This window comes from Neovison vison, chromosome 1, assembly GCF_020171115.1.
Source record: "Neovison vison isolate M4711 chromosome 1, ASM_NN_V1, whole genome shotgun sequence".
NCBI lineage: Eukaryota > Metazoa > Chordata > Mammalia > Carnivora > Mustelidae > Neogale > Neogale vison.
In genome coordinates, this window is record NC_058091.1 from 221,278,489 (window position 1) to 221,303,359 (window position 24,871).

Consider the following 24,871-nt stretch of genomic DNA (forward strand, 5'->3'; position numbering starts at 1 on the left):
GATGTGGGACTCGATCCCAGGACCCTGAGATCATGACCCTAGCGGAAGGCAGCAGCTCAACCGACTGAGCCACCCAGGCGCCCCAAGACTGCAACTCTTAAAAAAAAAAAAAAAAAAAAAGAATTCCAGCCCCAAGTAGGTATTTGGCCTTGCTTGCCCCTCTGTCACCTTTCACTGTTCTGATAATAATGTAAATATACATCTCCACGGTATAAACAGTAATGACAGAAGTAGCTGGGTGGTCCCACTGGATTTGTGGAAATCCACTATTACCAACTGCTTCCCCCTCCCCAGCGAGATCTCCCTCACATCTTCTCAGAGGTAATTACTACCATGAAATCTGTCTTTAAAAGGATTATGTTTTCCTTTAGGCGCTTAAAAGAAATGTATATACATGTTTAAGAGTATATGTGGGTATCCCTAAACAAAATACTGTTTATAGCTTCATGCTAACCTTACATGAATGGTTTCAACTAACTTTTTTTGCAAGTTGGCTTTTGCTGTCCAACACTCTCAGAGTTGGGTCCATGCAGACAGGCGTCGTGTTAATACTTCCTTTGTGCACAGTGTTCTGTGATGACTATGCCACAACTCATTTACCCATTTTTCAACCGAAAGCTACTTAGGGGGCTTCAGATGTTTAGCTATTACAGTGTGGCTACGAAGAGTCTAGACCATGCCCTCCTGTGTATATGTGCAAGTTCTATCTGAGAATGGTATCTCTGAACTTCCGTGGTCTTGCTTTAGTATCATAATTTTATCAACTCTTGTTTTACCTTTTTTGCTTTGCCATCTTTTGTTTATTACTAAAGAGAAAATAAAGTTTTGTTCCTAAGGGGCAACTCTCTCTCTCTCTCTTGTTTCATCTCCCCAAACCTGTTACTGTTAACTCCCAATCTCAATTTGAAAGCAACCCCTGAGCAAAAGGATTGCCTTCAGGAAAGAGTCAGAGCCCTATTTTTAAATAGGAAATGAGTATCATCTGAAAGCCCACTGGGGTTAGAGCTTCTACCAGAGTACAATGATTTAAGGCTTACTCATCCATCCTTTCCACCCGTCATCCTTCACAATCCTCAAGACAGCTTCTCAAAACACAGATCCTCCTCAAATCCTTGAAAGGCAATCAAAATCCAAATCCCTTGTACTCTCTTTCACCTCTTTTTCCAACCTTCATGTTTTCTTACAATCCAACAAGCATGCCCCACTCCAGCCACACTGGTAATTCCCCTTCTCTCACCCCATGTCTACCAGCCCGAGTCTTGCTTGGCTTTCAGCATCTTGACTAAGTGGCTCCTTCAAACTCTCCCATACTTTGCTGGTTGGAATTAACCCTTCTCTATCTTGCAACATCACGGATAATTAAAAATAACAAAAAACAAAAAACCCCAACATTCACAGTAATCTTCACTACACAGTTTTTCTAATATGGCTATACCTTGCTTATAATTGGTACTTGAGGCCAAGGACTCATATCTTAATCTTCACTATCCCTATAATGATTATAGATGTAATAAATAAGTTATATCTGCCATTTCCAGGCAAGGTCTGAGATAAACTCTTGCACACATACTAGAGAAGATATATCCTAGACTGTTACTAGCAGCATTATTTGTAACAGGGAATCTAAGTAACGGGTTAAGTTCAGCTTTAGGGAGAATAAATGCTGAATGGTTCTGAAAGAGGTTAAGACACGTGTCCTCAAAATATGGCATCCTGACCAACAGTGTTTTAAGCTGAAGAAACAGGAGAAATGGCATGTGCAGGAAGGTTCTGTGGATCTGCACCTAAAGCAAAGGAGCATCTTGATTCCTGAAAACAATGTGAATGCACAGCTCTTGCTCAATTTGCCCCGGTTTACTCGAGTTAGCTCATTTCTGCCCTGTCCTTGCACAACTTTTCACTCTTCCTCAAACCTAGCATCAATTCACTCAGTTCAACCATGTCTCTGGGTTTCCATTCCCTCATGAAGTCTCCTGTGTCACAGAAATCTTCATTAAATAAATCTGTTGCTCTTCTCTTGTTAATCTGTCTTGGGTTAGAAGGTTCCCAGTGGAGAACTTAAAAGGGCAGGGAAAAAGGTATTTTTCCTTCCCTAGAGTTCTGAACACTGATCCTCTTCATGTGAACTAACACATCTGCATTACCCAGAGATAATCCCAACGTAGAAACCTGACTTGCAGGATCCACAGATTTAGAAATGGAGAAATCAATAACTGAAAAAAGACCCCATATAAAAAAACTTCTCAATTTCAGTGTCCAAACACTCTGAAAGAGAGGATGAGGTTTGGGCTAACTTATCAGAAAGAACAAAGTACTGATAAAACAAAAGGAAAACCAAGATAAGCGGGAAAGACACACCTGAATTTCAAAATGCTTGGATTATTATAAGAACCAGCAAGAGGGAAGACACAACTCAAGAAAGGGTAAGTCGTTACCTGCATGAGCAGAGAGAGGTGAGTGTGGTCGAGGCAGTGCTGGTGACTGTCCATTGCCTATCAAGCTTTTCCGGTTGCTTGTTCGGCAACTGTGAAAAGGAAAAACAAAATCAAAGTTTTAAAAAGCACATACAACGTCACTAATGTCCAGGAATATTCAACATACACAGATACTAGAGGTTCAACAACCTATCTGCTCAGGCTGCGGCTTAAAGCTTTGCAAGTTAATATGCACTCAACTAATATTTGAGGGGTGGCTGCCCCCTGAATATTAGAAAATATAATGTATTCATATTGCATAACACCATCAATATGTTTCACCACCAGTGAAGTTGTAATTAAATGCCTTCTTTCTGCTCCCGACTACAAATAGGTGACACGCCATACACGCAAGTGATAAATTAATGATTCAAATCAGCAAACCACAGGTAGCATCTCTGTTGACATGAAATTTCTAATACAAAATTACATGCAGTGAAGCGCAATGAAATTCATCTTACAATGATGCACTAATTAAAAATCTAATTATTTAGACAAATTTCCTATTTGTGCCTTTTGTCAATAGAGCAGCTGATGCCCAAGATGTATTTCACTACTGATTCATTTTTCATCTTGAATACTCCATTCAAATTCCTCAATAAGGTAAATATTTTGGAATCATAAAAATGGACCCTAGTTGGTATTACAATAATAGTGAAAGCCTTTTGCCAAAGGCACACTACCTACTCTTTTTATCCTGGGTACCCACTCAATAGAAACAACCTGCTACATTCGGGCAAACGGCAACTACTCGTTCCTGTTTCTGCCTGGACCAAGTTATAAAATACGTATTTGGATTCGCAGATAACTCTCACAAGCAGCAAAGAATAAGATAAACATGAAACTGGCTGATGATGACGCGAAAATGATCTCCCCTTCATGTACTTTTCCTTCAGTGCAGACTGGCACTGCATTCTCTATTAGCAGTAAAGCAGTGAGAAAAAGGAGAGTAAAAGCCAGCAGGTCACCTCACCAAATTCACCCATAGTAAGGTTCAGGGCACTGTCATTCTATCCTCCTACACTTGGGCTGCCCTCAACTACCACTGAAGGTTTATCATAATCTCTTCTTGAATTCAGAATATACCTGTTTTACCAGGCGCTTCAAAGAGAAGTTTTCACCTGACTTCCAAATTAGATACCATGGACATATTTGAGAGTTTGCACAGAATATTTGAAAGGAACATTTCTCAATATTCAAATAATACATTTAAAGACCAAACTCAATTTCTTTCAGCAATATTGACTTGGGAACCAATCCTCTTCCTTAAAAGTTCGCTACTTATTATCATTTGTCAACATTCCCTTATTTATAATTTGTTAAGGTCAGGCTGCATCATTTTATTTTCCTTACTGAAACAATCAACATCCCTTAGCATATAATGAGTATATAATGAAGTATAATGAAGATCACGTTTAGTCAGCCTGTGTGTATATATATATATACATATATGTCAGAGATATTGGAATATATTGTATATATATTGTTCTATAATTTATATACTATAAATTTATTTACTATATAATTTATTTACTTTATAATTCATAATTTATTTAGTGTTAATTCAAATTGATGTCTTCTTTCATTCCAATACAGGAATAGTAAACACATCATCTTGTTAATGTTAATAAAAGAAATTACAAATGACAGATTTATACTCTGGAAATCTCAGCCAAGTTATTTGTTAATTTAACCAAATTAACTGAAATATGAGTTAACTGCTAGAAAGATGGCTATATTATTTTTTACATTTAATATTTGATCTAAATCACTTATGAAGATTTTCTCTTGACATTCAATTACTAATGTTTATATACGTAAATAAAGTTTTCAGTAAGAAATGTAAATCAATAGAAATAGTAACCTAAAGAGGGATACAGGTGAAACATAAGAACTTAAAATCTAAAAAATGGTATTTCTTGAAGAGAACCTTAAAAAATTGAATCTTCCCAACAAATATATAGAATGATTAGTACACTACTATGGGCAAAATAAATAGACAATGATTTAAATTTAAAACAAAGAAAAACAAAAGAAATTTTCAAAATTATGTCAGTTACTTAAAGCCTACCAAGAAAAGGCAGGAAAGTTCTGATTTTAAAAATGTGACTAAAAAAAAAAAAAAGAATCACAAAGAAATCTCTAAATAAAACCTGGAAATAGAATACACTTGTTTGCTTAATGTAAAAAATATTAAAATACAAAGCATAAAAATATAATAAGTTTAAATTACATTCATCCTTTGTTTGCCTACTCTCTAAAAAGACAGTAATCTTTACAAACTAATGATTATGAATGCAATTTAGAGCAAAAGAAAAAAGGATTCTTCATCTATGAATACGGGAACAAGGAAAAAGTTAAAAACAAGGCAAAGGGAACATTTTATACAAAACCTTAAATAATCAGAGGCATATCTTATTGACAAATGCTACAAACAATCAAAGTTGAAACGGTCTTCTCTAACCTCTCTATGATCTTGAGCATGAAGGTAGAGACAGTATTAAAATTAAATAGACTTGAATCTCTCAACAATCAAACAGGAAGCTTTTAAACATGAAATACAAAACCAGACTTTATAAAAATACAGATTCCTATGTATAAAATCTCCATACTCATGGAGTAGTGTCTTGGCCTCACAAATAAATTTATTTATTGCTAAAAATCTTAGGGTAAAGAGGAATTTTAGACTGTATTTAACCCCAAAATACCCAATTCTTGATATATATATATAAAATATAATATTATATTTAATATATGTATATATGTAAATACATATATATGTATATATGTATACATATATTATATATACATATGTGTATATACGTATATATGTAATATCTGTATATATAGTATATATCTTGTATATATAAGTATATGTATGTATATATATGTATATGTGTGTGTATATATATATTATATATATATATATATATCTCAAATGTAATATTAGTGCTTTTAAAATCCTGGGTCCCAGTGCCTGGGTGGCTTAGTAGGTTAGGCAACTGCCTTTGGCTTGGGTCATGATCCTGGAGGCCCGGGATGGAGTCCCACATCGGGCTCCTTGCTCGGCAGGGATGCTGTTTCTCCCTCTGACCTCTCCCCTCTCATGCTCTCTCTCTCTCTCTCTCATTCTCCCTCTCTCAAATAGATAAATAAATAAAATCTTTGAAAAAAATAAAATCCTGGGGTACTCTGTGATATTCTGTAGACAACTTTCCACGGGTGGGGGACACTGGCATTCATCCAATCTCAATACAGCTTGCTTCCAATATCTCTGACATTACCTCATTTTATTGTTCTAGGTACCTGGTTCCCAATGAATGAATTAAAATCTGGTTTTAGTGGCACCTGAGTGGCTCAGTCAGTTGTGCCCGAATCTTGAGCTCAATTCAGGTCTTGATCTCAGGGCTGTGTGTTCAAGCCCCACACTGAGCTCCACACTGGGGGTGGAGCCTAGTTAAAAAAAAAGAATTAAAAAAAAATCTGATTTTAACCCATAATAAAACAATTTTTAGCTGGCAGGACCCATGAGCATTTACTATCTACACCGCCACTGCACCTGGCACTACCCACAGTGATGACACAGGTACGAAATGCTGAGTGGACCTCTGGGGTCATCATTTATTCCTCCAGGTTGTCCTGCAGGTGTAAGGAGAGGCTCATGGTATCCAAGCACAAAATGAGCTCCCCACATGGTGGTGACTATGCCACACTCATTTAATCCATAAAGTGAAGAAAGAGGAGATAGATACGCTGCCCCATAGACAAAATCCAGGTTCATTCCTTATCCCCAGCATGACTGAGTCCATTCAGCCTTCCTTGCTTTCTCCTAGGAAAAAACAGGGGATGTCCTGCCAGGTAAGACAGAACTACCACATCTACCGCAGCAGAAAACTCAACTTGTTTAAAACTGATCCTCGTCTAAGCTTATAGAACTGTCTCCAGTTTTTGGCCTTTGGAACAAAGGTTATAGGATTGCAGAAGTCAAACTGAAGAACGGTCATACACCCAAGTTTCAGCCCTGCATCCCACAGTGCATTCTCCCAGCTCCACTCTTCAGAAAAGATTGGAAGCCCTTTCCCCTGACTCTGCTTGGATGTGGCAGCCAAACACAGGAATACCCAAAGAGGCACATTCGCCTCTTTGGTTCTCTGCCTGAAGCAACACAGGGAGGCATGCCGCCTCTGCAGCACATGCGCACTTTGTGCCATCAGTTTGGAAGGGAACGCAATGACACAGATTCTTTTTTGCAAAATCGCAACTGAGCCCAAGCAGCAGCCAGAGACAACCTGAGACCAAGGCAAACAGAAGACCAGGATAGAGAATGATGATGCTGAGAAAGTACTTCTCTTTGCTTCATTCTTTGGTTCCTCCACCCATGCACAAACTATACACACGCAACACACACACGGTAAAACAAATACTGCTGACCGTGGACCTGGGATCTGAGAAAAATGGGAAGTGGAAAGACAACGGAAGTACTTTGGGGTGGGTGCGCTGGGAGGCAAGGCAGGGACAGACAGAATGACCTGGAGGAACGTCACAGCTAGATGGGCACAGGGTGTGGACATACTGTAGGGTGACACCAGGCCAGCACAAAAAAACTGTTTTGTCTGCCTGGTTTTTGGCTCTGGTAGGTGAAGTGAGGATTGCACAGGGCACGCCTCCTGCTCCAAGTTCACCGTTCCCATCACAAAGCATTCTACAAGGAGCAGGTCCATTTCCTAACCAACACCAACAGAGCCTCCCACTTGCCAGGAAGATAAAGAGACAGATCCTGTATCTTATTTTTATTTATTTTTTTTCAAAGTTTTTTTTATTTATTTGAGAGAGAGCACGCAGAGGGAGAGCAAACTCTCCATTGAGCAGGGAGCCCAATGCAGGGCTCGATCCCAGGACCCTGTGATCATGACCTGAGCTGAAGGCAGATGTCCAACCGAGTGAGCTACCCTGAGACAGGGCCTGCACTTTACCATCTAAGTCAGGCCTGACTCAAAAGTGAGGTTAGAGTGGTATGTGGGATGCCTTGTAAAGGAGAGGAATGTGATGTACATATTTTGGGTCCAAAGCAATAATATTCTTTATCTGCGCAGGTTGTCCTTATGCTGAGGGTTCCAATGAAGGGCCTGGCAGGACCGGCAAACCTTTCACGTCTGAATCTGTCACATCTCTCCTGGCCAAAGAACCTGTTAATTATCCCCAACCAGGTGCATGAAAGTGGAAGGCCCACCAGACTACAGCCTTTTGCAACTGTTCTGAGTAGCTGAGCTCCAGCTTCATTTTAAATTACACTCATTTTGAGACATGAATACTCATCACGTCTGACCATAGCAAGACACACGGCAGAGGGGAAACCCCAACAGGCAGTAATTTCTAACATTCCAAGCTGATTTGAGAGGCCAAAGCTCAGGATGACGTATGAACAGCCATGACTGAGGGGCAGTGATCATGCCGTGGACTGCATGGAGAGGGCCCCAGGAACTCAGATGCTAGGCTGTAATTTATTAGTTCATCTTGATGAAAAATCGGATAAATATGCACAGTGGACCAATTAAAGACCAAAGCTTTACTGGATGTGAACATCTGTTATTCTGAATACCTTAACAGAATCAGATCATTTGAATATTCCTTCAACGAAAAGGAAAGCTCCAGGGGAGGAAAGTGGGCATGACTGGGAGATAAACGGCCCGGCTCATGGGGTTCAGCTGACTACATGTTAGAAACCGGGCCGGCTTCAGTTTCCCTAGCTGTAAAATGAACGGGCTACAACAAGGGAGAAAAAGAGTGATACATTTATTTTTCTTTTGTCTAAGATGTTTTAAAAATAGAGAAAATACAGAAAAATAATAATCTCCACCACTTGGCATGAAGAACTGTATCATTTTGTCCTATTTCTTCCTAATCACATAGCGGAGATAGGGGGAAAGTGTACCCTTGGACATGCAAACCAATCAATATTTTTCCACTCCCTAACCAGAGAACTACTAAAAATTGTGGCTTATATCTTTTTTGGAACTTGACCACACACACGTGCATCAGATGAACAACACCTCTGTATGTGTTCACAGTTTCACGAGTAGTTTCCCATACCAGGAAGAAATGACAAAGATGGGGGAGCGCACAAAAGGGATGAATGGCTTGCCTTTCAATGGCTCGTTAGGCTTTATACAGTGGACCACCCCCCACCACCACCACCCCCGGCAGGGACTACCTGATTCTCTAAGAATGGACAGCTTCCATGGTCTTTCTTGACTAGACTATTCAAAAACTCTGTAGGGCTCCGGAGAAGTTAAATTGTAGAAAACTGGTAGTAAGGCAGGGATTCTTGTTCACAAAATGCAAATGAGTCTTGTATGGTACAGACATAACTCATAATCTCCATGGAGAGATGATCCTGAACACTTAATAGCACTGTCCTACAAGATATTAACCAGTTCTGCACCTACTGGCAAATTCATGTCATCACTCCTATTATATGTGTGTGTGTGTGTGCTTCACAATCCTTTAATCTTTTTTAATAGGTTACTGCTACCCTCATTAATTAGTAACAAATAAAATCTTTAACATACAGTCATTTTATATTTCTAGGACAGTCATGTTTTTTGACTTTTGTATAAATTACACTTTAGCTCACACTATGAATTATAGGTATTCTGCAACTTACTTTTTTCACTCAACATGTATTTTTGAGATTTAACCATGGCAACATAAATATATGGGTCTAATGCATTCCTTTTTTAGATTATTCACTTGAAGCAAATTTTAGAATTCTTAAAACACACTGAAATTATATATATCATGGACATTTCTTTTTCCTTCTCTGCAACACGAAAAGATCACTTCTATGTGTTCGCAAATCGGAATGCAAAAGCCTTGGGAAGTATCTTTGAGGCTGTATTTTGAAAGAAAAATTATATTAAGCACCATAAAGCAAATCTTCCTTAAAAATCTGTGGACACCCTCCCCCAAATCCTGCTTATTCCTTCAGAGGCTGCTCTGTCCCCATCTTCACTTCTGCCTTCATACTATTGTCTTTCTCCCAGAAGATTTACATCCTTCTGATATAAATCAGTCCTCCTAGGCTCTCAGTAATTCATTCAACAAATTACTTTTTGAATCCCTAGTACATGCTAGATATACTCTAACTAGTAAAAATCCCTGCTACCCTCCAGGGGCTTCCTTTCTGGAGAAAGAAGCAGACCGTAAACACAGTAAATGAGTACAATTTATACTATACTATAGGAGATGGTGAGGACATTTATGGTGAGAGAGATAGCGATGGAGAAAAAGAACATAGGAAGTCGGTCAGGGAGTGGGGCGTGCTGAGGAGTGAATGGGACCAGAAGGAGGAGGCAACAAGCATTCACAAAGAGAAGCAGAGGCCCTGAGACAGGAGCTGAGTGAGTCAGCAGCAAGTGGCCAAAGAGACAGTGGACAGAGGGCAGGGACAGTTCTGTAGCAGCGTGCGAGGCCAGAGTGTGAAGTCTCAGTTTCTAGCCCAGGTGAAAAGGAACAGTGCTGGAAGGTTCCGAACACAATGTGACTTTTGTCTAAAGAGGAAGGTTCAGGCTACTTGATTGAAGTAACCAAAGGAGGAAGTCAGGAGGCCAGTTAGGAAGTTAAGCTGATGTGCTCATCAACTCCTGTGATTATAGTTTACAATATTTTATTTAAAAACTAACTTTTATCAAAAATGGCTCCCAAACTCAATGTAAGCATGATGCCAGCCCATGCCGTCTTGTACAGCACCAAACAACGGGAGAAAGAGCCAGTGCCCGTCATGGGGGCACGGCCAAGCCTGAGTGCTACCAGCCTCAGCGTAACTGCACCAACACCGTGACCTAGTTCCCACAGTCATTCAGGGAACATAACCACGACTACAACTGATGTAATCGGCTGGATACTCCAACTTAACTTTCCCATTAGCGGAAAAACTCCTTTTTCAAGGCATTAATTGTAATGGAAATGAAGAGCTGTTCACACTGTTTTCACCTAGGAGCAAAAAATTGGGGCTGATTACATACCTGGAAGAAGGCATAGGTCTCCCAAGCTTTAAAAAATTCTCAGGAAAATCAACAAGAAAAAAATATTTATCACTGTACACAGTACTTCTTGGACATCTATCTAATCCTTTAAGATAACCCGTAATGAAGTCTGGCCCAATTTTCTGTCTTCATAGAGAAGAGAGGATATTAGAAGACACTATTTGGTATAACAGATAGCAATGGAATGTCCTTTCCCACAAACTACTATGAGAGATAAGAACATGAAGAAAACATTCTCCAAGTGTTTCAAGTATAAATGAGATAAGAATAATTCACAGATAACTGACTTCTAAGGGCAGAATCTGAAAGACAGGTACAAAACAAAATGTGTTGCTGCTTCAAGAGTGACACAGAATCCCAATCATCTTTGAGACCTATTTCCATAAATAATAAGCACTAGAATTTGATAGTATATACCATGCATGGCAAACTGTCCTTCCATTTCATAGGTTTTCTCTAAATAATCCCTTCATCTCAGAGATCTGCCTGGCATAAAATATTCTTACATCCTCTTCCTTTTTAGTCTGTTTTCTGACTGTGTGAAAACAAGACGTAACAACGCAGCTATTTCTACGTGGCTGACATGGTGAGCTCTAATGTCGTATGTGGGCCACTCAGCTGATCGGGGGCTGACATTCACCACACTGTTTCAGAGGGATCCTGGCAAGCAGAGTACCCAGCCCAGAGTCACTCATTTGTTCAGTAAACATAACTGGGTATTCTACATGGAGGTTATAATCTAGGAGGGGGGATGAGTTCCTTGACACCAAACATTGTATTTTATACACTAGCGAATCTCTTTGGGTACCCAGAATGCAGAAAATAAAAATGACTTCAGTAAAGATTCAGTAAGTATTTTTGAATGATGAATCCTCGGTTAATTAACTTTAATCACTCAAAAATATTTACTGAATGTCTGCTGAAGCTGTTTCCAGTCGTTAAGAAGTTTATAATTTAACTTGGAGGACATAGTGTCGCTTGTAAGATTCAACTGATCCAAGATGATATAATACAGTCTAATACTACCTCATTGATCAAAGCCACGTAACTGAGAAAACACAAAAAACCGATGGGACTGTGGCGCTGAATCTATGGCATGACACATCTTACTGGAACAACCTACATAACACGTTGTTTTGAATAAAATTACAATGGGATAATCAGTGGAATTAAAAGAGGCTTAACATGATGCTCAACGTCAAAGAGGAGCTGGTAGTGACAGGGGTATTTATAGAAGCAGGGTGGCACCAAACTGCTACAAATGTTAGAAGTAAAAAGTCATTCAAGTTGGGGGGGGAACCCGAGGAAAAAAATTTTAGTGCAATTTATCTGCCACAAAATCTAGGAGGTACCTAGCCCATATGCCCTTCAGAAGTCCTCAGACTTCCATCTATCTGAATAAGGACAGCTGAGGGCTAGGAAAGTCAACAATGAGACACAGATGACTTGTGAACTTATGATTGCTCAGGGAGGACGCAAAAGCTCAAACCTTACACGGAAGACACAAAGTAAAGGCTGTTCCTACCTGGGATGAGGGTGTGAAGAGAATGTTGGGAGGGCAAGGTGATTAATTTTGATCTAGGAGTTGAAAGACATGTGTTGTATCTTGGGAAACTGCTCCAAGGGTGATCTGGCCAAAACACTGTATGGAGTCATTCAAATCTATGGTGTCATCTATCCTGCAAAGCTGAAGAGCTGCTATCACCTGGCTGGGCCCACCTATGGCTAGGCTATCAGACTGGCAAAGAGAGACAGATTGGGGGGCAGTGGCCCTGGTTCCATAACTGGGTGAAGGGCCAGGGTCAAATACTTTTGAGACTCACACAAGCCTTTGGTTGTTCCCAGGGCAGCTGCACACAGGGACCAAAGGTTAAGTGAACAGATCTCCTGGGGAGTAAAGAAAGAATAAACAAAATACAAATACAAACCAATGTTTCCCTAAACTTCCGCTCTGTGTGTGTGTGTGTGTGTGTGTGTGTGATGCAGAAGGGCGGTGGGCTAATTTGTGACTTAAATATTTTTTTTAAGTTCCCATGTTTCATACTCAATATGGATGAAAGTTATGACTTGATACATTTTTTCCTAAGGAGCAGAAAACCAAGTGCAAAGTCCAACTACAAAAGTTACTGTTAATCAATTTAATTTAATAACATTGAACTATTCTCAGTTGGCCAATGATGAGGAAATAAATTTTTAAAAAGCCTCAGATAGTGTCAGCAGTACCAAACCAGAGTAAACTCATCACATTAAATCCAATGTTCTGATCTGCCTTTCCGGAAAGACCACAATAAAGTTTTACTATGAACCGCTTTCTCCAGTAGCTACTGGTCTCTAATTTTTATCGCTTTTAAGAAATGCTCCACACCTTTAGAAAGCTCAATGGTTAAGATTTTCTTACTTCCAAATTTTACTCGGGCATATACAGAACAGCTGAACTGTTGTCTGTAATACTGTTTTACCCACTCCAGACTTCTCCATCCAGAAATGAAATCTCAGCTTCACTTGCTATACCCAGACACTTTTAATTTGGTGGATATATTTTAGTCTGGTAGGGTAATTTAGCTACAGAGCTAAACACCAACCCCCCCCCCACCAAAAAATCAAAGGCTCTGTTCTTTCTTCCTGGTTCAGAGGATCTTGGGGCCGCTCGGTTCCGACCCACACAAGCGAGGCGAGTTTGCTTCTGTAAACACCTGATCTTTCACGAGACTCCACAGAAATGTATGTCAGCCATGGGATGAGCCGCACGACTCTTTAACACCACTCCAGGTCTAAAGCATTCTGCATTTGCCACGATTCGGCAGAACGGCCTGCCCACGAGGGAACGTCCCTGAGTCCACGTGCCTCCAGTCAGAACACAAACGCACACGTGTAAGGCCGACAGCAGAGCTGCACTTTGTTCTCTTCCGCGAGGCAAAGTCATGCGGCCCAAAGCCATTATCTCTCTGTTCAGTATGTTTTGTTGCTAGCTGGGCCTAATTCTGTATCTTGCAAAATGACATTCTGTTAATGACAGGAATGTCAAAACTGCGGTAATGGGCAGGAGTAGAAGAAAACGTTTCCTAGATGGAGCCACAACAGGAAAACTGCCAAATGGATGTGAACATTAGTTGTGTGTTCATCCCATACTCACACCCCACCCCTATTTGTTCTTCATAGGAGAAGGATGGAGCCCTCTAAGGAGGGAAGAACAGCCTATCTTGGTGAAAAGTGTGGGGGGGGGGTCAAAGCATGTTTTCCTTTAATTAACTGGACAAATGTCTTCCCCCCCCATTTGTATTCACTGATGTTTTCTTAGTGGGCCTCTCATTTTGCAAAGATGAAACTGGCCACAGTTCCTGTCTTTGGTAAAGACAGGAAGGCTGGAGAGATACCAGACAATGCTGACTGGTGAGTTTGTTACCCAGTATTCAGTGTGGGTAGCAAATTCACCTTGCTCTTGCCATTTGGGAGCTGAGCAATAGAAGAGTAGCTCTAGAAGATGACATGCTGTCTGCCAAGGCAGCGTAACCAAGTAGTGGTAAAAAGGGCCGAGGATGGGAGGTCAGGTGGCTCTCACAACCAGGGTACCGTCAAAGTCGGAACTCTGCATCAGACAGAGAAATACATTTAACTACTACTTACATGGGTGTATAAAAATTCTATCCCAGAGAGAGAGAGCTAGATCTTTTTAAGATTTCATGGAATGCTGTAAAATGTAAGGACTTGCTCTTGGTAGAACAGTTTTCCAATTCCAACCCTCTTAAGCCCCAATTCACCATCCTGTAGAATAGGGATAAGAATACGAACTACCTCAGAGGGCTGGGTGGAGATTAAATGAGATAATGCATGTAAAGAAACTGTCATCACAGCACACGGCACACAGCAAGTGCTTCATAAACAGGAGTTGTCCAAATAAGACGTGTTGGTCTCTCTTGCATATGTTCTTTCACGCGTCGATGTTTTAGTACCTACAGTGCAGCACTGAGGCTTTCCCTCAAGGATCTTAGAACAAGAGGCATTAAGATTACCCACAGAATTAACTTCTAAGGGCAGGACAACGAATTACGTAAACGGCAAAGAGGCTAGATCTAAGGCGACAGGACTTGATGATAGCAAATGAAAATACTAACAGTTACAGAAAAAAATGTAGCAACATGGGACGCCTGGGTGGCTCAGTTGGTTACGCGGCTGCCTTCGGCTCAGGTCATGATCCCAGCGTCCTGGGATCAAGTCCCACATCGGGCTCCTTGCTCAGCGGGGAGCCTGCTTCTCCCTCTGCCTCTGCCTGCCACTCTGTCTGCCTGTGCTCACTCTCTCTGACAAATAAATAAATAAAATCTTAAAAAAAAAAAAAGTAGCAACACAAAGGTTTATCGGTTGGCTTTTAGAAACACAGAGAAACAAAAGCTGTGGAATCACAAGTTCAAGTGTCAATCCAAGCACTGACCAAGGGCTTCAAACTGGCAATGCCAAGGTGGAGGGACGTATAAGGCGACCCACCCATTCACTGTTTCAGACCAACTGTCAAAACCACGTGCATCGGTCCCCCTTTGCCCAGGGCCATCCATCATTTCAATCACATAGCGACCATCCTCCCCAAGCAACCTTCTGGCTAGCTTCATGGAGAGATATGCCCAAACGTGAACAAAAACAGCAATAATAGTAACTGCTAACTTTGACAACTACTGAATATGTGCCAAGAAACAGTTTAATTTTCACAACAATCCTGTGAGGTGGGATTTCTTTTTATCCCTATCTAGCAGATGTGAAAACCAAAGAACTGAGAACTCTAGAGGCTTCTCTGACAAGATCACACGAGATTCCAGAACTGGAATCAAATCCAGGCAGTCTGCCTTCAGAACCTGTGCGTGCAGTTATCTTGTGCAAGTGTCTGTAAGACTGAGAAAAAGAACTCTGAGGGGTTTAAGCTCAATAATGACTGTATTTATTTATTTTCAGGATTTTGTTTTTTATTTGTCGGAGAGAGAGAGCTCACAAGCAGGGAGAGCTGAATGCAGAGGGAGAAGCAGGCTCCCTGCTGAGCAAGGAGCCAGATGTGGGACTCGACTCCAGGACCTTGAGATCACGACCTGAACCGAAGACAAATGCTTAAGCAACTGAGCCACCCAGGTGTCCCAGTAATTACTATGTTTATTCTTGTAAATTAGTATCTCAGCATTCTGGTCCTGTGCATGCAACAGTGAGCTTGGTAACTACAGATCCATGCCAAAGAGATGGAGGGGATCCTGGCAGTACCAGGTCTTTGAGCCTATAACCTAATGTTCGGAGATAAGAGGGGACATCAAGCCATCAAGCTTCACACCAGATCGTGAGAGTTTTCTGGAGGCAGCAAGCCTGACCTAGATGGATGGACATCCCGATGTCCAGGCTCAAATAGACAGACAAGTCAGATGTCATTCTGTGGACATCTCCATCTCCACAGGGTAGCATCAAGGATCCAAAGGCAAATGACCCAACTCACAGATAACCCAAGGCAAACAGGCACTCCTGCCTTGGCCCTCTCCAAACCAGCTGGACTAGACAGACACAACTAGAGAAAAGAATTGTGCTTAAGCATGTATGAATCACATTTTTTTTGTTCCATTGTTTCTTAACAGATTTCAAAATTAAATCTAAACTTCTGGATCATGCTCCCATATATATATATACATATACATATATATATATATTTTTTTTTTCTTTCCCTCTTTCTAGATGTCTGACTCAGTATTAGAGAATAAAGAAGTCAGATTTCTGATGTGAAGCATGTCTGTGAGCGCAGGCTTTGGAGAAAAGGATTGATGGCACGCGCTGTAATGTGCATCAGAAAGTGACTTTGGCCAGCAGAAGGTGCAAAGTGTTTCATAAGCTATACTGCCTGTGCTATTGAGACAAACTTTTTTATAACTTGAAAATATTTACAAAATGAGACATCTCAAAATAAAACAAACTCATTGTAAAAGGTACATATATTTACAACTTCTATAGACTTGTGACCCCAATTCTTAGATTTTGGGGTGGTATTTATTCTTTCAAGGTGTCATCCCCTTAGTCTGGCATCTTCCCCCATTCTTGCTGCCGAAAGCCCTCTAAGACTTTCAGAACGTGTGAGAACATGTCTGTGTGGAAAGAGCCTTCAGGGAACTGTGAGCTGTTATAACTATGGCGGGAGTCTGGACAGGTTGGAGCGCCCCGAAAGCATCAGTTACTAAGGAAAAGTTGAAGGCTGGTTTCATTCACCTCGAGGTTGCTGGCTTGCCTCTCACAGGCACGGCCACCTATTTCTCCTAGGGCCAGCCTGTGCTCAGAGAGGTGACCTCATTCGTCCCTAGCCTGGGGTTTGGCCCTTATAAGTAAGTACCCTGAGCTCCAAGAGTAACACACCAACTCCACCTCTTAACCATATCCACCAGGCGACCAACCCAAACTCATTCTGCATTCCCTGCAGTGACTCATGCAGTTCCTGTTCATTGTGTTCCTGGATTCCTGTTTATTAAAGTTAGGGAATCTGACCTTCACATGACAACATTTCTAAGTAGAAATTCAATGCTATAGAGAGAAAGCACCCTACTGTGTAAAATGTCCATACTGAAAAGGATCCTTACGGACTTGCCCACAGGACACTAAATTGCCTATCAAGACAAGAATTATGATACTTGAACTTACTGAAAACAAGTCAGTGACCCGATGAAAGAATGAATGTGAAATCTTTCACTGGCTACTTCTGCTCTTCTTATTTTTCTAAAGATCGTTGTTGAAAGAACATAATACATATGAAAACAACAACACGACTAAACAATCTTCAAAATAAAAGCTGTCAATAGCTACCACGTGAGTCATTCCTTTGGCTTTGTGGTCACATCGTATTTTCATTCACAGTATAATCATAAAATTACAGGGCTCACTTATATAACACAGAGTTTTCTGCCTGAGTCTTCATATATTAGCGACACTGTTAACAAGAGGCTCCGAAGTTTCTGAACTCATACTATTATATGGTAAGGAGCAAAAACCCTCTGAACCATTAGCTAACCTGCCTCATAGACAGTACATCAAAAATGTGATGCTATAGTCTTCAAATGACAGAAAATCATTTCTCATTTTACTTAAAAAAATTATGTATTTTTTCATCTGAAAGTTTCGATATTTTAAAATAATGTAAAAGAAAGCAGATGAGCGGTTAGCAACAGGTCATGTCACCTTTCTACAAACTGGAGACCTAGCGAGCACCTGGTGATAAATTCTCATAAGATAGAGTTGTCTTTTCTAACCCCCTCCAAGGATAGAACTATGAACATTGTTTTCTTGTTTTGACTCCTTTTTTCTCATGGGCAGGTCTACTGTTCCACCCAAAATCCCCAAGCATTTTGTAAAGAATGTCTCTGCTTTGGGCAAAGGAGGACTGGTACCAGAACCCAAGAGATGTGCCTATGAGTTTGCAATCAGGAAATCTGGGGAGGGAGACATTTCCCAGAGTTTTAAAATAGCTCCATTGTTTAGTTAAGCCACACTGTGTATCTGAGGACCAAAAGAAAAGAAAAGACAAAAAAAAAAAAAAAAAAAAAACCCAAAGTGAAAAAAAATGAAACAAATTAACATCTAAATTAGAAATGCAAGTGTTGAAAGTTTCAATATCCGGATAGGCAAATTGTTGAATCCTGGTCAGGTACAAGAGACAATAAAGATATCTAGAAAGGGAATAATTTGATAATTGATAAACATGAAGTAGGGAATGAGAAGGTAGCAGAGGTCCCAGGAAGACTATTTAATAATACATCATTAAACTAAAACATGTAATTCCATTCATAAAATAATTTTAAAAATTATTCTATTTCAGCAAATGCCGGCAGAACCAATAATTAATGTGTGTGTTCTTTTTTTTTTTTAAAAGATTTTATTTATTTATTTGACAGAGAGAGATCACAAGTAGGAAGAGAGGCAGGCAGAGAGAGAGGAGAAAGCAGGCTCCCTGCTGAGCAGAGAGCCCGATGCGGAACTCGATCCCAGGACCGAGATCATGACTTGAGCCGAAGGCAGCGGCTTAACCCACTGAGCCACCCAGGCGCCCTAATGTGTGTGTTCTAATTAAAACAACAACAACAACAACAACAACAACAAAACCAACAGCAAAAGAATCGGCAACATGTCTGGCACCATAGTTTGGAAGAATTAATGGCACATTAATTATGAATGATAACCCCCCCAAATCCTCCTGGCCCTCACTGCCATAGCCGTACTTCAGAGATGAGTCATTTTTCAACTGTGAAAACTTCCTCTTAGAGAAAGAACTTTGATTAGTTTTCTACCTCCTCTTGCAAGATATGATTTTACTTCAACAAGATTAATCTCTAACTCATCTATGAAAAAGTTAATCAATTTGTATAGAAATGAAGAAAGGTACTTCCCCATCTTTTTAAAATGTTTGTTAAAAATTGATAAGATTCAGGAATAGAAATAGAGTTGGCAACTTTTCTTAGGAAAGCTCCTTTTTTGGTCATTCTGTCCTCCAAATGCTTTTTATGTACTAAATGAAAAATCTATTTTTAAAAATCTCCCCCGCAATAAAGACCTGGTTCTGTCGGACTCACGGCAGCCTGAAATGCAGTGATGAAAACGTCCAGAAGTGAGCAAAGCAAGGGTGGTCTGAGGTGGCTCCAGGACCAAGGCTGGCCCATGATGGTCCCTCCCCTGGGGACAGAGGAGCTGGAACTTTGCAAAAAGATCCTCACTGCTCTCCTTTTAAGATCACTTGACAATTACCTAGAATTAACTGCCTCCTCTCTGGGGAAGGTTTTCTGTTTCTAATCAAGCCATTTTTACCATTCACTCTCCCTCTCTATGCACATCCCTTTTTGGCCCTTTTTCTTTTTTTTTAAAGATTATTTATTTATTTATTTGACAGACAGAGATCACAAGTAGGCAGAGAGGCAGGCAGAGAGAGAGAGGGAGAGAGAGGGGAAAGCAGGCTCTCCGCTCAGCAGAGAGCCCAATGTGGGACTCGATCCCAGGACCCTGGGATCATGACCTGAGCCGAAGGCAGCGGCTTAACCCACTGAGCCACCCAGGCGCCCCTGGCCCTTTTTCGGAGATGGCAGAGAACTAATGATGACGATCAGTCTCTTCTCCTAAAAACCCTGAATAAAAAAGTGCAGTAAGCGAGGCTATGGCTGTAAGATGGGATGTTATTCCAAAAGTGCACACAAAAACATAGGTGAAAAGCAAACAAAGGGTCCAAAACCTGAGATCAAACATGTTTAAAATACATGAAAAGGCAAAGAAAATGGATGGGAAGGAACTGTCCATCAACAATAACGGTGATTACTCCTCAGCGCAGGAATGTGGAAGTCTAAGTGTGTGTCCTTGTGTTTAGTTTTCACAACACTGCAACCTGGATTCTGTAACCTCTTAATCTGGAAAAATATGTGTGTGATGTGGGAATTTAAGCAGATGCCCTTTTTAATACTGCTGGCCATGATTCTTTAGGGGAACGGAGGGAGGTAGAAAGGGACCATGTACGTGTCCTGTGACAGGACACTTTACTGAGATATTTATTTGTAGTATTCCTTCCCCCGGAGGAGGATGCGAAGTATAAAGAAGAAGAAATCCTTGCAGCCAGAGTCTGGCTCCTGGGACTTACAGGGCCTTTTGTGCGGAGTTTTGGTTTCAGGAGTGGGAGCGGAAGTCTGGAGGCAGCCATGGAGGTGAATCTCTACCCAGGTCCTTCCCTGAGGACCAAAGAGCCTGTGAGCCCAGTTGCTACAGGGAATGGAAGGGGTGGAACTGTCTAAGCCTAGAAGAGGACCTGGGCATTCCTGAGATGGGGAGAAGGCAGAAGTGCCTGGTTGTGTGTCTGACTTGTGAGTGGCCAGGACCTGTGTCTCCTCCTTTCCAATGCAGGGCTCCAGGAGGTACAAGATGGCAGGCCCTGGGGGACAAAGGGGAGCAGGACAGAATTAAGAACAGGAGTCATGCCTGCTTGGGCAGTGTCAGCTACAGATGTTTATGCCCACCATAGGCATCCAGGAATACCACACCCCAGTTTAGAACAGGCCTCATCATCCCATGTAGGGTTTGACTGTAAGTAACTCAGATGAGCCGGAAGCAACTATGGGTTTCCACATCACCGGGTCAGATCAGAAAGGCTACACCAAGCAGCTCTAGTATGGCAGAGACTGTGCTGATGACTGCATGAATATTTGCTTACCTCTGGACTCATCAAGTTGTATACATTAAATATGTGCAGCTTTTTCTAGGTCAACTATACCTCAGTAAAGTGATTTTTTAAAAAGAAAGCATCTAGAGAATCAAAAAAACAAAAAACAAAACAAAACCAACATACCAGATCCCCTCGGTTATGACGTAGCAGCCAACATGAACTCACTCACTGCAACCCAGCCTACCAGGGAAGTGTCTCTTTCAGTAAATCGTCAACAAATATCATTTCAGTATTTTAGCAAAAGCTCATCTTTCCTCAGAACCTGATTTAAAACATGAAACCAGAAACCAAGCACAGAATGGTGACCAGAGAGTTTGCTAATGGAAGGAATCGTTGGCACCCTTTAATTACAATCGAACTGCTTCTGGTTGTGGAAACACAGCGGTGCTCATCAAAGCCAGGGCAGGACAATTCTAATAGTTATTAATGACACACGGGAGACACAGCCAGACTTCGGCAGCTGACTCTGGTCAACTTGACTAATAGCAAAGCCAAAAGGGAAAAGGTCTCTTTGACTTAAAATGTCAATGAAAACACCACATACAACCCTGGAGTTGCAGAGATCTGAAAGCAAAAGCAGGTAATCTGACTGGTTGCCTCTCAACTAGTAGTCTATCAGGCCTTCAAGGGAACCTTCCTGTTCATCAGTTAGCTCCCTCAGTTACACAAGTATGCTCCATCAGTGAAGACTACCCTTTTTTGAATATCCACGTAGAACACACTTTCGCAGAGTGGCAGACAGAATCAGCTATTCTACAACAAAAAACAACTCTACATACCTCAACTTTTCCCAGCATTTCCTGTGAAATATCATCACTCCTTTTGGAGCTTTAATTACTAAATGTATATTCAGGTGGTAATTACCATATTGCATTGGAATATCAAGTGTCTCACATTCAATGTGCAGAACACTTACAAAGTCAAAGCTACAATGCAGAAGCTTTGTGTCACACGTTAAGAAAGCTCCCAGTGTTGGGGTTAGTTATATGGAGGAGTCATCTGTTATCACATAGCCCCTGGTCCTCTCTACGGAACATGTAGCTATAGAACAGATGGGGGGAAAAGCCTGAATTAGGAATCCGGCAGCACAGGGAGAACAGGGAGACCTTGTGGTTTTGGATCACTGTTACACAGCTCCCTGTTGCCACTCTGCCCCATACCCCACTCAAATGCCCACAAGTACCACTTGGCAGGGACCTCATCCATTTCCTGGTTGCAGAAGTGCCATGCTTGTGTGGTGACAGCATTTCAATCATAGGAGGTCAGAGCTTAGAAAGGGATCTACGGCTTCTCAATACTTGGCTTAAAGACAGCTTAGCAGAAAACATCTGAATAGGGACTAAAGAACAAGTTCAAATTCTCTAGGTGAGGCCTGTGATGACACCACAACAAAAGAAATGAGCCTTTTAGGCAGGTAGTTTTAAACAAAGAGACCATACCAAGCCAGGTAAGACATTTCATACTCAAGTCACTGGCCAACTGGCTTATGCTCTAATCTCTTGTTTGAAATGTGGTCTGGTATGAAGAGTAAGCTGCCATGAAGGCCTCTTTCATTGAGAACCAAACAGATAAACAGGGTTACACCCATGATGAAATGTAATACAGTGTAGAAACCTGCTCACAGACTTCATTGTTTATTCGGATCTCCAGATGGACCGGGTATGGAGATGCAGATTCACAGTGTCACAGTATCGGACAAACTGATTCCTTCCGCTGAACTTATTTTGCTCATCACAGACAACAGTTGCAAAAGCAAAGATAAAGGTGACGATGGCAATGAGCAAATGAACACAAGCAGACTGTCTCCCACAGTAGAATCAAAGTTAATCGGTTATCACACTGCAAAACCTAGATTGTTCTAACGTGACAAAATTCATAGCGTACCACACACCATTGCTTCCACGCTGTCATTCTGCATAGCTAGCTCTCAGTTACTTTATTTTTTTTAATTTTTTTTTCAATTTATTTATTTTCAGAAAAACAGTATTCATTATTTTTTCACCACACCTAGTGCTCCATGCAAGCCGTGCCCTCTATAATACCCACCACCTGGTACCCCAACCTCCATTGGGTGTTCCACTTAGGACTTTGAGCAGAAGTTTCTGATTGTTAGTCTAAAAGCACAGAACGTTTTCGGTAATCTAAACCATGCCTATGTTGTAATGAATCCCAACAAATGAGCTCAGTCAGATCCTAACTTTTTTCTCTACTGGATCTCCTCCAAGTATCACAAGTTATCAGTAACAACCTGAAAAAAGCACAAAGAAATTAAAATTCATTAATTAGCAGGGAACCAAATTCTGCTTGGTTATTTTCATGTAAATAGGTGCCACTTTCTAAAAAGTGCTATCAAATCAGCAAGAATTTTTTTGTTTTTGTTTTTTTAAGAGTGAATTGTTCACAGGAAGAAGTAATTAACAGACAAGAAAGAGATGGATTTCAAACAGAATACTATTCTATCATCAAATGCTGGCTTCCATTTATTTCCTCTATACATTAAGTATGATCATTCATGGCTAACCTGTGAGTCTGTAAATAGAGTTAGACCAGGGCAAAAAGTGTTGTTTTTTTTTTTTTTAAATTATTCTAAGATGAAATAGTCATCTTAAATCATGCTGAATTGAGGTTTATCTTGTTTAATGTGCAAATAATGGCATATAATGTCTAATACTTTGAGGTACAATACTGGACATGAAAGAAAGCAATAAATCTGAGCTACCCTATGTTTATAGGTTTCTAATTGCCACACATACGTATATTTCTTTGAACTTAATAAAATACATAAAATAAGACACATCACTTTCCTTTTCTGGAGTTCAGAATTCTGTTATTCTCCATAAAGCCTCTCATGTTTGCACAAACGTCTATGGTACACCATGGTACTATGGTACTATGGTACACCTGACATATATGATGTGTTAAACAGGCTTCCTTCACTTCAAATGGAATTTAGAAGTGGCCTTACTCTAAAACGCCTCCTCGCAGCTCTCCTACAGGAAATTGTCAACTCTATGTTGGCAAGCACAGATCTTACTCTTCAGGTGCCCCTACTGACCTGGCACAAAGTCATCCTGGCCTAAACCTTGCCGGATACATGAACCTAAGAATAAGCTAATAAAAATGAAAAAAGCAGGGGGCGCCTGGGTGGCTCAGTGGTTAAGCCGCTGCCTTCGGCTCAGGTCATGATCTCAGAGTCCTGGGATCGAGTCCCGCATCGGGCTCTCTGCTCAGCAGGGAGCCTGCTTCCCTCTCTCTCTCTCTGCCTGCCTCTCTGTCTACTTGTAATTTCTCTCTGTCAAATAAATAAATAAAATCTTAAAAAAAAAAATGAAAAAAGCAAAGTTCTACTGAAAATGGGACAGGGTAAAGTGTGCTCATAATAAACCGTGGCCTAATAAATCTTCCTTTTTTAAAATGGTCAAAGTTACCATTTTAGTTTCTCCTCCAATCTTCATTATAAAGCAGTGATTGGTTGCGGGGCAGGGGGGCGGGGGGTAGGCAGGATCTAGTGAGAACCATACAAGGTCAGACATGCCTGGTCTCCAAGGGTCACTCTAAAAGGGATAACATGTAACACAGAGGAACTGATGGGACAGATTCAGGTGACCACAAAAATTCTAAAAGAACCTTAGGCTAAGGGGTTAAAGTAGCAACTGAGCAAGAGTTTCTGGAAAGGGGACAGATGGCTTTTGACAAATAAGCATACCTTCGACGCAAGTGACAGAAGTAGGTCATGATGAGTAAGTGAATTTTCCACTGACTCATTTCCACACGTATCATGGGCAGCAAAGGATACCAGTGATCTAATGCTCCGCCAGGAAGAGCCATACAAATTCATTCTCAAATGAAAGAATCTACAATTAAAGTTGACGTGGCACGGAGAACCACCGTCCTAATCCATAAACAGTCCCATGGGCAGGAGGGTCAAGAGGCCTGACGACAGATAGGCATTTAAGAAAAATCTCTGTGTATTCAGAAAATCTGGTAAGAGTTTAGGGGCATGAGAATAAGGTGATTCCTCCTCTTTCTCCAGCTAACAGATCGATGCAATCTGGTTTAATGGGGCTGCACTAATTAACATATATTCGACAAATTTCACTAAGTCTGCACGCAGCTTTTCAGTTTTCAGCTTTGAATGCCAACAACCTCTATTT

The 24,871-nt window shown here is 40.9% G+C and overlaps 1 protein-coding gene across 8 annotated transcripts in view; it reads right to left on the reverse strand.

Annotated features, from left to right (window-relative positions):
- MAST4 (microtubule associated serine/threonine kinase family member 4) overlaps nt 1-24,871 on the reverse strand; it is a 553,319-nt gene that overhangs the window by 117,938 nt on the left and 410,510 nt on the right. For all 8 annotated transcript variants that reach the window (XM_044267825.1, XM_044267824.1, XM_044267823.1 and 5 more), the window contains one exon: nt 2,436-2,524. In XM_044267825.1, coding sequence (XP_044123760.1) covers nt 2,436-2,524 — 89 coding nt within the window. The remainder of the gene's footprint in view (nt 1-2,435; nt 2,525-24,871) is intronic.